This window comes from Gobio gobio, assembly GCF_949357685.1.
Source record: "Gobio gobio genome assembly, chromosome: 12".
In the NCBI taxonomy this organism is placed as follows: Eukaryota; Metazoa; Chordata; class Actinopteri; order Cypriniformes; family Gobionidae; genus Gobio; species Gobio gobio.
The window spans coordinates 28489421-28505731 of record NC_137105.1 but is presented as its reverse complement, the minus strand read 5'-3'; the positions used below and the strand labels follow the sequence as shown (position 1 = coordinate 28505731).

The 16311-nt window shown below is 39.9% G+C and overlaps 1 protein-coding gene across 1 annotated transcript in view; it reads left to right on the top strand.

The window, feature by feature from the left end:
• Nucleotides 1-16311, top strand: part of nrxn3b (neurexin 3b) — a gene marked incomplete at its 5' end in the record, with an annotated part of 580383 nt that overhangs the window by 41882 nt on the left and 522190 nt on the right. Inside the window, one exon of the mRNA XM_079831676.1 lies at nt 5778-6161. Coding sequence (XP_079687802.1) covers nt 5778-6161 — 384 coding nt within the window. The remainder of the gene's footprint in view (nt 1-5777; nt 6162-16311) is intronic.

Genomic DNA, 16311 nt, shown 5'->3' with positions numbered 1-16311 from the left:
CATAAATGGAAGATTTGAAATGGGTCTGTAATTTGCTAGGTTATTATGATCTAATTGTGGCTTCTTAATGAGAAGTTTTATGACTGCCAACTTGAATATTCTTGGAACATGACCTAAAGATAAAGACGAGTTAATAATATTGAGAAGAGGCTCTTCCACTACAGGTAACAACTTTTTCAGTAGTTTAGTAGATATTGGATCTAATAAACATGTTGTTGGTTTAGATGCAATGATAAGTTTATTTAGCTCTTCCTGTCCTATAGTTGTAAAGCGGTGTAGTAGTTCTTGAAGGGCGATAATTGAGGTTGAATCATAAGACATCATTAAAGATTGTACATTTACAATTTTTTTTCTGATGCTTTCTATTTTCTCAGTGAAGAAATTCATAAAATCATTACTACTAAACTGTAACGGAATATTTTGCTCAGGCGATGCTTGTTTATTTGTTAGTCTAGCCACGGTGTTAAATAAAAACCTTGGATTATTTTGGTTATTTTCTATTAGTTTGCGGAGATGCTCAGCCTTGGCTGCTTTTAGGGCCTTTTTATAACGTGACATACTATCTTTCCACGCGATTCTAAAGACCTCTAAATTAGTTTGTTTCCATTTACGCTCTAAGTTACGAGTTTCTCTCTTGATAACATGTGTAGCACTGTTGTACCATGGTGCTTTAGTTTTCTCTCTAACCTTTTTTAATCTAATTGGTGCAACAATTTCTAATGTACAAGAGAAAATGGTGCTCATACTGCTAGTCATTTCCTCTAGCTCATCTGTTTGTTTGGGTTCACTGAGCAGCTGAGACAGATCAGGTAAGCTATTTGAGAATCTATCTATAGTGGTTGGAAGGATTGTTCTGCCTGGTCGATAACGTGACGCAACATGACAGATTTCAGCAGTACGCAGTATGCAAGTTACCATGTAATGGTCAGTGACATCATCACTTTGCGGTATAATATCTATATCGGTTGGGTTGGTTCCATGTGATATAATTAAATCTAGTGTGTGATTAAGACGATGAGTGGGACCAGTGACGTTTTGCTTGACCCCAAAGGAGTTTAATAGATCTGTAAACACAGCCCCTAACGCATCATTTGTGTTATCTACGTGTATGTTAAAATCTCCAACAATTAATGCTTTATCGACGTTGACCAATAGATCTGAGAGAAAGTCTGCAAACTCTTTTAGGAAATCAGCATAGGGCCCTGGAGGTCTATATACAGGCTAGGCCAAGGCTAGAGATAATACGGATTTCTTTCTTACATCTAAGAGCATAACATTTCACCATCATTCATTCCATTAATTCATAGAAAGAACAAATAAGAGGACCCTGCTGTCAGCACTGGCATTAGTAAAGTTATTAATCACTGACTGAAGCAACTAAACTCACACTATAATTATCCTACAGCTGCACAGCCTAAACACAAGGGCCACTATTCAGTACAGTGGTAACCACAAAATTCAAAAACATTACAGAAACTGAACATTTTGTGGCTGACCTTATTGTATATGCAGTTATTGGAGTTTCCCTTTCAGATGCAAAATTTATCTGAGGAAAGTATTTAAATGAATCATGCAAGGTGATTTACTAAGGTTTGCGCTAGTCAGTTTACTGGTATTTGCACCGTTATTTACCACCCAAATAATAGCATGTTTTAAATCAGATGCTAATTTGCGCTGATTGTGTTGGTCATGATGGAAATTATCCGGCTGCGTTCTGTTCTTTAATTTGTGCATCGCCAGCACGCACTGAACTTTCCACAACTATCTGGGGTTTTTTGTAATTACGCTCTCACGCTAACTTGCCCTGTTTAGTAAATCTGGTCCTTACTATCCTAATGCAGATTAACTGGTGGATTGAACACAGTGAAATAAAGTTGTGACAGATAAATTAATTAATTAAACTGAACCAGAGCCAAAAAACAAAAACAACAGCATACGTCTGGAACTTCCTTGTCTGGTCTGGCTTTTTTTAGACATTGACAATACTTTTGGAGCTTAAAAAGTTTCTTAAGAAACAGACTGTCAATTTTTTTGTGATATATGCAGTTAAAAAAAACTAAACTGGCAAGAAATTCTCAGTAAAAAGAAGTCAGTAAGGTAGCACTTTTATCCACAAAAATAATCTATTCTCAATTGTAACTTAATGTCTTCATTTTTCTAGACTCCTCTGTATTAAGAGCTGTTATTAGGGTTGATTCCAAATCCTTTTCACAGCAGATGAAAAAGTGCTCTCTCAAAGACTTCAATAAAAAGTAATTTAGCAGCATAAATGTATGCTTTATTATTATTATTACTTCTTGAACACAGGAGAAGCTGTTTAGTAGAATATTACAGTGCAGGATTAGAGCTTTTGGCATTTAGTTGTCAAAAACTTCATATCAGAGAACGGACACTTCTCTACATTAAAGTCACAAGAGGGTGGCTCTTATTTTTTGCCTCTGGTCATGTCATACTGAGTAGTCAAAAAATCTGAGACAATGCTGAAAATATGGGATTTATTTCATTTAAACCTGGAAATGAACTGAAAGCTTTTAGGTTCTGAATTGTTTTTATCAAAAAAATGTTATGTTAAAATGATAATCAAATATTTTAGATTCTGCACTTAACTCACTTTTTTTTCCCTAGACCCTTCTGTATATCTATTCAGAGGTCACAATTTGGATCCTAGTCTGATTAATAGCCGTGATGGAAGTCCCTAGAAACATGTATTTCTCAGCAATAAAGGGCTTAGAGATATATAGGCACGTGGGTGTTGAGAGACCACGAATACTTGCATAATACAGACCAGTGGAAGAACTCAGAATGCCCCCTCAATCTGCCACTGCCTCCACACTGGGCTATATTGATGTTTCTATTCTGAAACTCCTGCCTGTCTGTATCCTTTAGTACATTATTGTGTCAGAACACTTTAACTCACATAGCCTACATTTACAAAAATGCTCATATCTATCTATATCCATATCCATTTTTTAATATACTGCTCTCTGGAATACTTGATTCTGTATGGTTAGCAGAATTCTGTGATCAATTATTTTATAATGAGCATGAAATGTCTCCGCTGTATCAATTATATTAGTGGTGGGCATAGATACATTTTTTTAATCTAGATTAATCTAGATTAATTCCAAGATTAATCTAGATTTTAATGGCTCATTTGAATTCTGCCGAAGGCATTCAGAATATGTGTGCTCGTAAGTGATCGTTTGTCTTTTTGTAGTTTGAATAATAAATAACTTCTGTCCCTTTAAGACCTGACACACGCATGGATCCCACTGTTCCTGTGAGTTGGTTACGCAGGGGCGCCGCTAAGGGGGGAAAAGTTAGGACGATTCTAAGGGCCCACACACTTTTGGGGCCCCCAGAGATTGGTTTTATTAGTAGTAACAGTACAAGTAGTAATGTAATGGAAATAATAAATGTATAATCTACCAGAGTTACAAAAAGCAAAACACTCCACTCATGAACTGCTCACGGGTTAAAACGACATTTGCTCAAATCCCACTCCGACATGACTGTAGGCTACTATCATTGTTGTAGCCATTAAAAAAAAAGTTATTTAGTTTTATATTTATGTTTAAATATTATAGTTATTTTGTATGTCTATGTTGTCAATCTGTCCATCTATGTTGATTATGAAAAGTGAACAGCAAAAGTGAGAAAGGACACATAAGATGTGCAATGACAGGAGACATGGAGTGGGTCAGACATGATTGTGACCACTTCATTAAGTTTTGTTTTGTATAAATTGTATCTTAATTTTAATCAATGTTTCATTAGCCAATTGGGGCATTCTGGGTAAAGCGAGCAGAGCTTAATTGGTCAGTATTATTAAATTGTAGACAAAGATTTTGGATAGCTAGGTTGGTGCGGTAGGGGGCCCAACATCATATTCTTTCATAGGGCCCAAAATTGCTAGTGGCGCCCCTGCGACTGTGTTTACGTTAAAACTCACCAAGATGGGCATTGAGACATTTTTGAGTGTATTTGACCATTAATAAGCTGGAAAAAGGAGCTAATTTTTGCACTTGTATGTCAGAGGCGGCTTTATTACGGTATGTGTGTGTGCGCTTCAGATGCGGGCGCGAAATCTGCGGGAATTAGTAGAATTAACGTTATGTGCAACCCCGCGCGAAATTCAGACCGGTCACACCAATACTAACAAAAGTCCAGCAGAACACCCGTTCGCAATGTTCAGAGGATTAAACGGACTGAATGAGAGGAGGCGGGTGCTTGTCAACTCGCTGTCGGTCGGAGAGGAGAGTAGAGCGCAGCTGATATCGATACTGTAGAAAATGAGTATTGTATCGTTTCAGATATTTCAGTATCGACACGTAGCGAAATATGGATATTTTTGACAACACTAGTAGGCATACACACAGGTTTGAAGACTCGTTCTCTCACCCCTACAGTGCAATTCGGCTAGGTATACATCCGCGCTAAAATATCAAGGTGAAACTCATCATAGCTTGCGTTGTATAGACCCAGCTCCCAACCCAACTTTGAGAATAGATTAACGGCGATATTTTTTTTATCGCCTGATAAGAGTCTCACGTTAACGCTGATAACGGCCCACCACAAATATATATATTAGGGCTGGGCGAATTAACGCGTTAACGCGAGCGATTAATTTTTTCAGCTTAACGCATTAAAAATATTTAACGCAAATAACGCAGCGTCCGTTTTTATATCCATTTTTGCTTAGCGTTACATGATCATCACGCTCTTATTCATGTAAATGCTTCCAAGCGTGACAAGACACAAGCGAACGCGCTGTATGCCAATGTCCTGTGTGTGTGTGTGTGTGTCAGTGTCCTGTCTGTGTGGATGCGTCTCATGTCAGCTAATCAAGGGACACACACACACTCGACGCATAGATAGACTCGCGTCAGTTTCCTGCTCACATCGAGTTCTCTTTTGCTCTTGAACAAACAATAACACAGAGGATTTTGAGTATTCTCATATTAGGAGTCTTAAATTAGTTAAATAACGTCTTAAATGAACTTAAGGAGTTGTGAGGAAATGAGATGCGCGGGACAGCGCGTGAGATCCGCGGCTGTTCTTAAAGTGACAGGAGCACTGATGATGATGTCATTAATGTTCATCAAAGAACAACGGGAACAGAGAAAATTTTAGCTTTAATGATGATTCATCTATATTTAATTTATTATTTATGCAGTTAAGAAAGATAACTATTTCTGTATATGTATAACAGGGAAGGCCATGGGTAAATATAACATTTATTATTTTGGGTTTATGTAAAGATTGTTTTAAGTTCATTTAAATTAAAAGTTGTTTTTTTAAAGCCTAATAAATGTTGAAATTGGGAGCTTTCAGTTATACTGTAATGTAACGTCATGAATGTTTCATAGACACTTTAGTATCAGTGATACTGGCCTTCATTCATAAAAATATGACAATACAACACATATTTAAAATATGCTGTCTTTAAATTGTTTATACATTAATTTGGAGATTAACTGAAATTATTACAATATCAAAATATAAAAAACGTAAAATATTAAAAACTTGCGATAAATCGCGATTAATTACAGAAAAAAGTGCGATTAATTAGTTAATTTTTTTTAATCGATGCCCAGCACTAATATATATATATATATATATATATATATATATATATATATATATATATATATATATATATATATATATATATATATATATATATATATATATATATATGTATATATATATATTTATTTTTCAGTCAGCCATCTTCTTTTGTCTGAGCTTATTTTGACTGTTTTTGTTTTGAACAGGTATCATGTCTGTGAACAGCCGTCGGACTCCCTTCACCGCCAGCGGTGAGAATGAGATTCTAGACCTGGAGGGTGACCTATATCTTGGAGGTCTCCCAGACAACCGAGTTGGCCTGGTTCTTCCCACTGAACTGTGGACCGCTATGCTGAACTATGGCTATGTGGGCTGCATCCGTGATCTCTTCATAGATGGACGAAGTAAAGACATTCGTCAGATAGCTGAGGCCCAGAACGGAGTCGGAATCAAGTCATCTTGCAGCAAAGTAACAGGCAAACAGTGCGATAGCAACCCCTGCAAAAACAACGGAAACTGCAAAGAGGGCTGGAATCGCTTCATCTGTGACTGCACCGGGACCGGATACTGGGAGCGAACCTGTGAGAGAGGTGAGTTATGCCATTGTAATTCCATTTGGCTGTAGGCGACCCATAGGCTTGCCCTCAGAGGCTGAGACTAAGCGTAGGGTAACAAATGGGTAGGACAATTTAAATAGTCTGGTTCAATGTTTGCTGTAAGTTGATCCTGCAGCACACTATCAAAGTTCCTCTGAAACCCTCTACCTCCTCCAGCTCCACCTGTCTAGATCTGATATGTGATGTATATACTACTATTCATGAAGTAGCATATCTTGCATGCTCACAGCAATGTGTGTGTGTATGTATTGGAAGTCCATACTCACTCTGCAGCAGTAGCAGTAGCAGCAGCAGCGTATCAGATCTATTCCACCAAGACCAAACATATTAACATACATTAAAACTATTCAGTTTTGGCATGCTAATAAATATTATGTCATTTAATAATTAAAATATCTGAAAGCATAAAATATGCATTATCCATTAATGAGACAGGGTGGAAAATATGCGTCATCGATTGAATTTGGAACTGACACAAATGGTCATTGATGCAACAATCTCAAATTGCCCAAACATAAACAGTCTTAATGTTGCTTAGTTTACAGGTGAACATTTGTTTGCTGGTGTCTATTTAGCAGCAGATGAACATGCACTAAACACTGCCCCCCTATACCCTCCTTCACCTTTCCATACGTTAGTCCACTAATACAGTCCACTTAAAAGAGTGAATAAAAATGAGTAAACCAATTCAGACAATTGAGCAAGCTATAGGGCCTGCCGCTTTTGCGTAGTTTGTGCTTGTTGTGTTAATAATAAAAAATAAAAAAGCTGACAGTGTGCATTTGTATCATGCTTGTGTAAAACCATAATTAAACAATTTAATAAAAATAAACAAATACAAAGGAACTTACTGTACACCTGTATGATTGCTCTAGAATGCGATCTTCTGGCGAGACACCGGAATTCATTCAATGTAACCCTCAGTGCATTACAGACTCTTTAGTCATTGAGTGTACACTGGTTGTACACTCATTATCATGATGCAATGCATCATAGGGTTGAATTAATGCACCCGATAATGTCCACCATGGTTGCGGACACCACAAATAGTGCACTTTTAATATTGATTTTAGTTTAGTACTGGCCAAAGTAACACGTTAACGTGGGCAATTCATTGTTTCATTTTAACGCATTAAAAGTATTTAACGCAATTAACGCAGCGTTTGTTTTTATATACATTTTTGCCTAGCGTTACATTATATGATCACGCTCTTATTCATGTAAATGCTTTTAAATCATCTAAGCGCGACAAGACAGAAGAGAATGCGCTGTATGTCAGTGTCCTGTCTCTGTGGCTGCGACTCAATCAGAACTCTAGTTGCGCCTGTCTTGTGCACACATCGAGTTCTCTTTCGCTCTTGAACAAACAATAACAACAACACAGAGAATGTTGCCAAAATGCCAGTTTTGTAGAGAATTCTCATAATAGGAGTCTTAAATTAGTTAAATAACGTCTTAAATGAACGTGAGAAAATGAGATGCGTGTGACTGCGCGTCATATCCGCGTCATGTTCGGCAGCGGCCGATCTTAAAGTGACAGCAGCACTGATGATGTCTGTCATTAATGTTCATCAAAGAACAAAGGTAACAGAGAAAATATGATTCATCTATATTTAATTTATTATTTATGCAGTTAAGAAAGGTGTTTAATAACTATTACATTTCTGTATATGTCTAACAGGGAAGGCCACAGGTAAATATAACATTTATTATAATGGGTTTATTTAAAGTTGTTTTAAGTTCACTTAAATTAAAAGTTGTTTTTTTAAAGCCTAATACATGTTGAAATTGGTATCTTTCATTTAAACTGTAATGTAATGTCATTAATGTTTCACAGAGACATTAGTATCAGTAATACTGGCCTTCATTCATAAAAAGATGCCATTACAACACATATTTAAAATATGCTGTCTTTAAATTGTTTCTACATTAATTTGGAGAGTAACTGAATTTATTACAATTTCAAAATATTAAAAACTAGAAAAACATTGTTACAGAAAACAATGCGATTAATTCGTTATTTTTTAAATCGATTCTCATATATAAAGATATATAAAGAGATTATGGGCCCTATCTTGCACCCAGCGCAATTGACTTTGTACACCGACGCATGTGTCATTCCTATTTTGCACCCGCGCAAAGCGCGCTTTTCCCTCCACAGAAGCACGTCGCTAAACTAGTGAATGAACTTGCGCTCCCTGGGCGGTTCAGCGCAAAAAAGGAGGCGTGTTCCGGCGCAAACAATCCCTGGTGCTATTTTGCTGTTCCATTAAACAATTGCACCACTGACCAGAAAAAACCTAGTCTAAAGTCAATGGCGCGTTGCGCGTTGTTCATTATGCTATTTTAAGGGCGCATGCTTGACCATAATGTATAGCGTGCACAACGCGCATACACTTTGCTCATGTAACCTACACAGATGCAACAGTTATTTTTGCAAATCATAAATTGTTACACTAAAAAAATATTAACACATGAGATGACGGAAATCATTGTGGTGTGCCACGAAGATGTGAAAAAATAGGCATAAATCTAGCTTACAAATGATTCAGGCTAATTGTAATAAATAAGGATAAGACCTGTTTGCCCAATAGTGGCAAGACATATATGTATATAAGGACATCTGACAAATTGGTTTGTCCGTCAAGAACCAGGAAAAAAATCGACTGAAAAACTGAAAAAACTGAAAGACTGAAAAAAAAAAGACTGTAAAATCACCTTTACCATAATGTACAACATTACAACTTCACTTCTCTGTCTTTCACTGCTCTTACAAGAACATCAGTCTCCTCGGCTGTGAACCGCTCCTGGCGTGCGCCTGGTAAATACGCCATAATAATAGCAATCCATTATGGAACTTGCGCACCTGCTTTTAAAGGGAATGTTGGATGACGCTCGGATTGGTTTATTCACGTTACGCCCAAACCACACCTATGAATAATGAAGCTACTTCAGACCAACCCATTTTAGATTTTCGCCGGGCGCAAGAGCCATTTATCCTGCCGGGAAAATATAACAGCGCCGAGACCCGCCCACAAAGTTACTTGCGCTTCGTGCTTTGACACTTGCGTTTCAGATCGTTAAAATAGGGCCCAATATATATAAAGAGATTTTATGAAAAAGCCAATCTGTGTGCATAGGATATCAAAAGCAGAATTCTAGTTATTTAAAATGTAAAATAATAATGATAATTCACAAGTTTCATAGTTAACTGGACACATTGTTAACTATTGCACACACTGTTAGCTCATGCATAGACACACTCAGTCAGTCTCCTCTGACACATAGGTTATTGTAAAATTATTATTAAAAAAATCAATCTATGGCAAACATTTCATCATCAGTGGATGCAGTCACACAGTAGGGTCATAACAAATGTGTTATTTAGGAGTTGGCGCTACAGAGTAACATAGAGATAAACATAATTTTTTACTATTTTTACTATTATTATTACTATAATTTCAATGTCAGGCTTTGTCTGGCCAGCTAAATGTTATTTTGTTTATCAGGATTTGAATATACAGTTGAATTGAAATCATATAAATATTGAAAACCATAACAATGTACCCAACATCGTTGAATACTATACTCATTGACAATAGGTTACTTTTGAAAAAATATTGAAAGAAATGAAAAGACTTTAACAAACATGTTTTTAAAAAACATTATATGATGCTGGCCGCATGTTGTCAAACTATTTTTAGATGCAATGGGTTGTTCATTTATTATATTTGACAGAACCTTTGCAGACATAAGAAAATAAAATGTATGTGTGAACTTGAAGAAAATGTCTCAGTTACGTATGGTAACCCTCGTTACCTGAAGGAGGTAACGGAGACGTACGTCGGTTGTTCCGACGAATTGGGATCACTTCAGAGAGCCCCTATCAGCTTCGAGATATAGAGAACGGGCCAATGGGCCATTGGCATGCGAGATTTGCATCTTGCGCTCCGCCCTGCACCGCGGGTATAAACAGGAAGCGAGAGCAACGCACTGACGTTCTTCACAGAGGAGCCGAACTAGTGACTCGGCCATGCAGTGATGGTAAGGAACTGTGGCGACGGGACGTATGTCTCCATTCCCTCTTTCAGGGAATGAGGGTTACCATACGTAACCGAGACGTTCCCTTTCAGTCAGTCACGTTCGACGTACGTTGGTTGTACCGACGAATTGGGATCCCTTTGGAAAACGCCACAGTTACTACCACTTCCAGCGCCCAGCGAGAGCCCCTCAGACCCCGTTCTGAACCTGCGGGGAAATTCACGCAGGGAGAGTCACACTGCTGTCCCGCAAGACCCACTCAGCAGACTATTGGATAACGCTGGGAAAGTGTGCCCCGGAGGGATGCTGCGGAAGCCACATCATGCCCGGAGGGAGTTACTATGTGGAGAATACAAGTATGGACTGGCCTTGGGCAGTGCAACATACGGAAGTCCCAGGGGTGGCCCCGGCCTGTTGCAGGCGGGGGAACAACACCGTACTGAGATTGCAGAGAGAGCTCTGCCGAGGGAAAGACACGAGCTTGCCGGAGGGAGCTGTACCGTGGAGAATACACATATGGGACCGCTGTAGGGGTCACAACATATGGAACCCAGCCTGACACAAGTTCCACCAATGCATACAAGTGCCAGACCTGGCGTCGGACGCTCCGACACATCCGACTGCCGCGGATTGCGGAGGACTCGACAGGTTTCACCATTTCCTGGGGAACTCGACTGGAGAAAATAAGCGCACGTATCCGTTCCATGGGGAAGGGAATGGCGCAGTAAGCTGACACTAGAACAGGCACTTCAGTGTTGCTGACTATGGGAAGCGAGCACACATAGATGCTTTTGCGTTCTGTCAACATAGATGCGCAGGGCACAAACTGGACAGAAAAAAGCCAGGGCTGGGTCTGCCTCCTCCGAGGGCAGCGCTTGCAGGCTCACCACTTGCTCCCGAAAGGGAGTAGTGGGAACCTTGGGCACATATCCGGGCCGGGGTCTCAGGATTACCTGAGAGTTGCCTGGCCCGAATTCCAGGCACGATTCATCGACCGAAAATGCCTGCAGGTCCCCTACCCTCTTGACAGAGGCCAATGCAATCAGGAGTATCGTCTTTAGAGACAGGATTTTCAGCTAAGCTGACTGCAAAGGCTCGAAGGGCACTCTCTGCAGTGCGTTGAGCACCAGAGTTAAGTCCCAAGAGGGTATAGAGGGAGGGCGAGGCAGATTTAGTGTCCTTGCCCCCCTCAGAAACCTGGCGATCAGATCGTGCTTGCCTAAGGACTCACCATTAACCATATCGTGATTTGCGGCAATAGCAGCAACGTACACCTTGAGGGTGGAGGGAGACAGCCTTCGCTCCAACCCATCTTGAAGGAAAGAGAGCACAGATCTGACCGGATACTTTCGGGGGTCTCCTCTGTGAGAAGAGCACCAATCGACGAACAGGTTCCACTTCAGCGCATCCAGCCGTCTCGTAGAGAGGGCTCTGGCTGAAGTGATGGTGTCTACCACAGCCTGTGGTAAGTCACCTAGAACCTCCGTGTCCCGTCCAGGGACCAGACATGGAGTTTCCAGAGGTCCGGACGAGGGTGCCACAGGGTGCCCTGTCTCTGAGTCAGGAGGTCCTTCCTCAGAGGAATGGGCCAAGGAGGTGCTGTTGCGAGGAGCACTAGTTCTGGGAACCAAGTCCTGTTGGGCCAATACGGAGCGACCAAGAGGAGCTTTTCCTTGTCCTTGCACAGTGTCTGTGTGAGAAGGCTCACTTGGGGAAACACATAATTGTGTAGGCCCCGGGGCCAGCTGTGTGCCAGGGCATCCGTGTCGAGGGTTCCCTCGGTCAGGGAATAAAACAACTGGCAGTGGGTCATGTCGGGGGTGGCAAACAAATCAATCTGTGCGGTCCCAAAGTGACTCCAGATCAGCTGGACCATCTGGGGGTGGAGTCTCCACTCTCCGGGGAGCACCGGCAACCGTGACAGCTCATCGGCCGCACGATTGAGTGGACCCGGAATGTGAATAGCATGAAGGGACCTCAGATGCTTCTGAAGACGTTGCTGTGAAAACAGCAGTTTTTTCACTCTAATGCAGCAGAGTCTCGCGGTCACGCTGGTTAAAGCCGTCACGCCAGCACAGCATCCCTCTTCGTTCTCTGGAAAACTCTTGAAGTCTTTTGCTGAATGAACAGGAAAAGCAGTCTGCTTCATCAACGCCGTTCGGCTCCGAAGTGAATGATGTCAGTGCGTTGCTCTCGCTTCCTGTTTATACCCGCGGGGCGGAGCGCGAGATGCAAATCTCGCATGCCAATGGCCCATTGGCCCGTTCTCTATATCTCGAAGCTGATAGGGGCTCTCTGAAGGGATTCCAATTCGTCGGTACAACCGACGTACGTTGAACGTGACTGACTGAAAGGGAACTAAATGTATACATTCAATAATACTCTGAAAAACAAATCTCTAAAATTATGTTGTGTTTAATGCAGTGAAATACATAAATGTTTAAAGGTCCCATGGCATGAAATTTAAATTTTATGAGGTTTTTCAACAAATGAGTTCCCCTAGCCTGAATATTGTCCCAAAGTGGCTAGAAATTTTGATCAGTGTAAACCGAGTTGTGGCTATCTCTCTCTGCCTTCTAGAAAATGACAGCCCAGACGAGCTGATCTGGAATTTTCCTGTTTTGAAGTCATAACAGGAATGGTTACCGCCCTTTCCTCCCCCAGAGAATCTGGCACGCCCATGCAAGCGCTATATTTGTCCTCGAGAGATCATGGCTTGTGAACCAGTGAATGCTGGCAGTTTCTCAGTGTTTGGATGTACAAATGAAAACAGAAGTCTTTTTTCAGTTCCTTCTGATCTGTGATCAGTGATTTCTGATGTGTAGCTAATTATTTATTATTCGTGCACACACTGATGCGGCTTCTCTCTCTCCCGACAGAACAGTGTTTTCGTGTTTTCGATCTTGTGAGTCCATGTTTTTGTACTTCCTCATCACGTCTATCTGTTCTAAAATGTGCATACAGTCGTGAGTTTCTGCTCAACATCGGCAGAGTCACATCTTTAGAGATAAACCTCACGCACGCCGAAGCTCGGGCTGCACTGGCCGGTCGGCCTTCAACATCACCGACCCCCAGTACTGCATCTGGCCCAGAGCGGAGGCACCAAACGCGGCGCGAGATTAAGCAGAAGGGGGGTAAGCATGAGCATATCCGGGCTAACCAGCCTAGCCCCACAATAAACTGGATTACATTCGATTACTGCTGTTGTGTCTTTGTTTGCGCTGTGTACTCAATGCGAACCACTGACACTTTTCATATGATAGGAAAATATCTAAAAATAATGCTATAATCCACACTTACTCGTAACTCGTTCATCTCGACAGCTGTAATGGTACATTGCATGTGTCACAAAGTTGGTAGAATAATGATGGAAGACGGACTCAGTAGTTACTATAAATAACTTTGTTAGCAATCGCTCCGTCTCTGGTACATTAGTGATGTCCGGTTCGCGAACTAATTATTCTTTTGAACTGGTTCTTTTTAGTGAACCGAATCAGTTCACCAAATCGGACTGAATCATTCTAAACGGTTCGCGTCTCCAGTCAGCGCTGATCCATAATTTACCAAAGTTACTAACTTTCTGACATGAGTGACAGCCCCTCCGACTAGAAATAAACTATTAACCTGAAGTATATGCTAGTAACTACAACAGTTCACTGAACTGAGACGTGCTTAGAGAACTGATGAGAAGTGAACTCAGGTCCATCCGTCTCTCTGGCAGCAGGCTCGTGCCTGCTTGTGCCTGGTAGACCTCGTTAAACCACGCCCCCTCCGCTACAAGATCTTTTTCTCATTTCAAATGCAAATATGTCAGCCAATCACAACAGTGGGCGTTTTTACTGAAGTCTCACAGCAGACACACCTCTTGAAACAGGGCATTCAGCCAGAGGGCAAACATCAGTATAGAAAAAATGCCTTTTATTTCTAAATTATGACATTTTATGATGTAAAAATCATACTAACAATATAACCTCAGGAAACATTATAAAATAATAGAAAAATGCCATGCCATGGGACCTTTAAGGGAGGTTTAAGCGCACAAATTCTTTTAAAAAATTTTTTATTAAGCTCAGTCAGACAACCCAAAACACCTGTAATTCATAATCTTTCTCTATGTTATTTCAATGTTCAGGAGCAACAAATTATCAATACTGTCTCATTTTTCATGTAGTTGCCTAAAACCACTGCACACATTTTATCCTACGTTCTTTAGAACAAATGTGGGTTAAGGCTCAGCTTTTCCTACAAATCAAGATTTTGGATTTTATATCAGAAATAACTGAGAGAATCAACGAGCCTTTGACTGTACAGACATTGAGTGGACGGCAGATTCTCCTTTATAGCTGAGAAGGGATTTTATAGTTTTTGTGTAATGTTTCTCGGGAGGTTTAATAGGATTTCTCTTTCACTTTTAGTGACTGTCTCGCTGCGCTCTTCGCTCAGAAGTATCCGAAAGTTAAATTGAACAAGGCTTGGAGCAAGAAAATTTTCCCATGGTGTTCAGAATTAGGAGCAAGCTCGCATGACAGTTTGTAGATAGCTGCTCCTCAGGCTATTTGAGGATGCAATCTTTACACAGCATGGGTGGATTGCCTTTTTTTAATTCTACAATTCTATAATTTTCAAGTTTAGCAGATGGTTCAGGCTCAGTTGTGGAAACCTCAGAAACCACAAAAAAGATTGAAATCCTAAGTAGTAATGTATAACGTAATATCATTTATTTTTATAACTTAATAATATAATTTTTGTTGGGGTTATTTCACCTATGGGCACTTTTGGTTCGGTGGATGTTTAGAAAATAAACACATACATTTGTACACCCACACAATAGTTCCATTGCATACAACCAAAGAATGCTGTAATTGTAATTTTCCTGAACCACAATAAGCACCACATCTTCTTTGTCCTGCTAATACAAATTTTATAGCTAACATTTTATTTATATGAATTACACTGTAAAATGAACACTGTGAAATGTACAGTAACTTGCTGGCAGTAATTAGCAAGTAAGTTGCTGAAATCTATTCCACAGTATTCTTGCTGTAAATTTAATCATGGTAACTATATTATCACTGTGATTTCTATTACAGTAAAAATCTAAGTAGTATTAGTGCAGCAACCCTCTACAATGCTAGTAAACACTCGCATATGTGAGTAAATCGTCACTCTGGGCAATTAAATAATATCTATCATTAGCCATTGGCTAATAAATTCTCAGATTTTACTCACCAGTGTGTGTGTTAGATGCTAAGAATAAGTTTAGCATGAATGTATTTTTACTCGTTTCACTCTCGTCAAGCTGTCTATACGATTTCAAATCAGCTCATCTGACGTACCATAAACTCTAGTGTGAATAACTCCATCGCTTTGCTGAGCGCGTTTCTCACACACACACACACTCACGCGCACGCGAGAGAGAGAGCGTGCAAGAGTCTTACATACCACGCAAAATCGACGCACTACATGTTAACAATATTCTTTGTTGTATTTTCCTGTCAAAATTAATTTGGAATTATTCAGCTTTTAAGAACAAGCAGAAGATATGCCATTTTTTTCCGGTAGTGGGCGGAACTAATGCGCAAACGGCAATCCCCTTGGCTGGCGCTCATCTTTTCCTGTCCTTGTTTTGATTTAATCAAATCAGTTTGAGCGAATGCTGTCAACGTGATTAATATTCATGAACCCAGCAGCTCATCAATCCTTAGTGCGCTGTATATTGTCATTAGTAGTAGAATTAGTAATAGTATTATTACCTTTTAATAATATAATATAATTACTATTATCTATTTTTTTACAGAAACACCAACAATATCTTAAGCACCACCACCAGTCCAAAGTTCAGTTAAATGACAAATATGCATTTATACATGGTTACCAACAGTTTTAGTTCAAGTATAATATAATAAAGTATATCAATCAAATTTACTAACCAATGGCGATTCTATTGCCACGGTGTGCGTAGATGGTTGTGTGGTATTTTTTTATCACAGGAAATATAAGATTACTGTTAATAGGCATTACTGCATAAATGTTGTGTACTTCTCTGGCACCAGCTCGTTCAGGCTTTAGGCTTTAGCTTCCA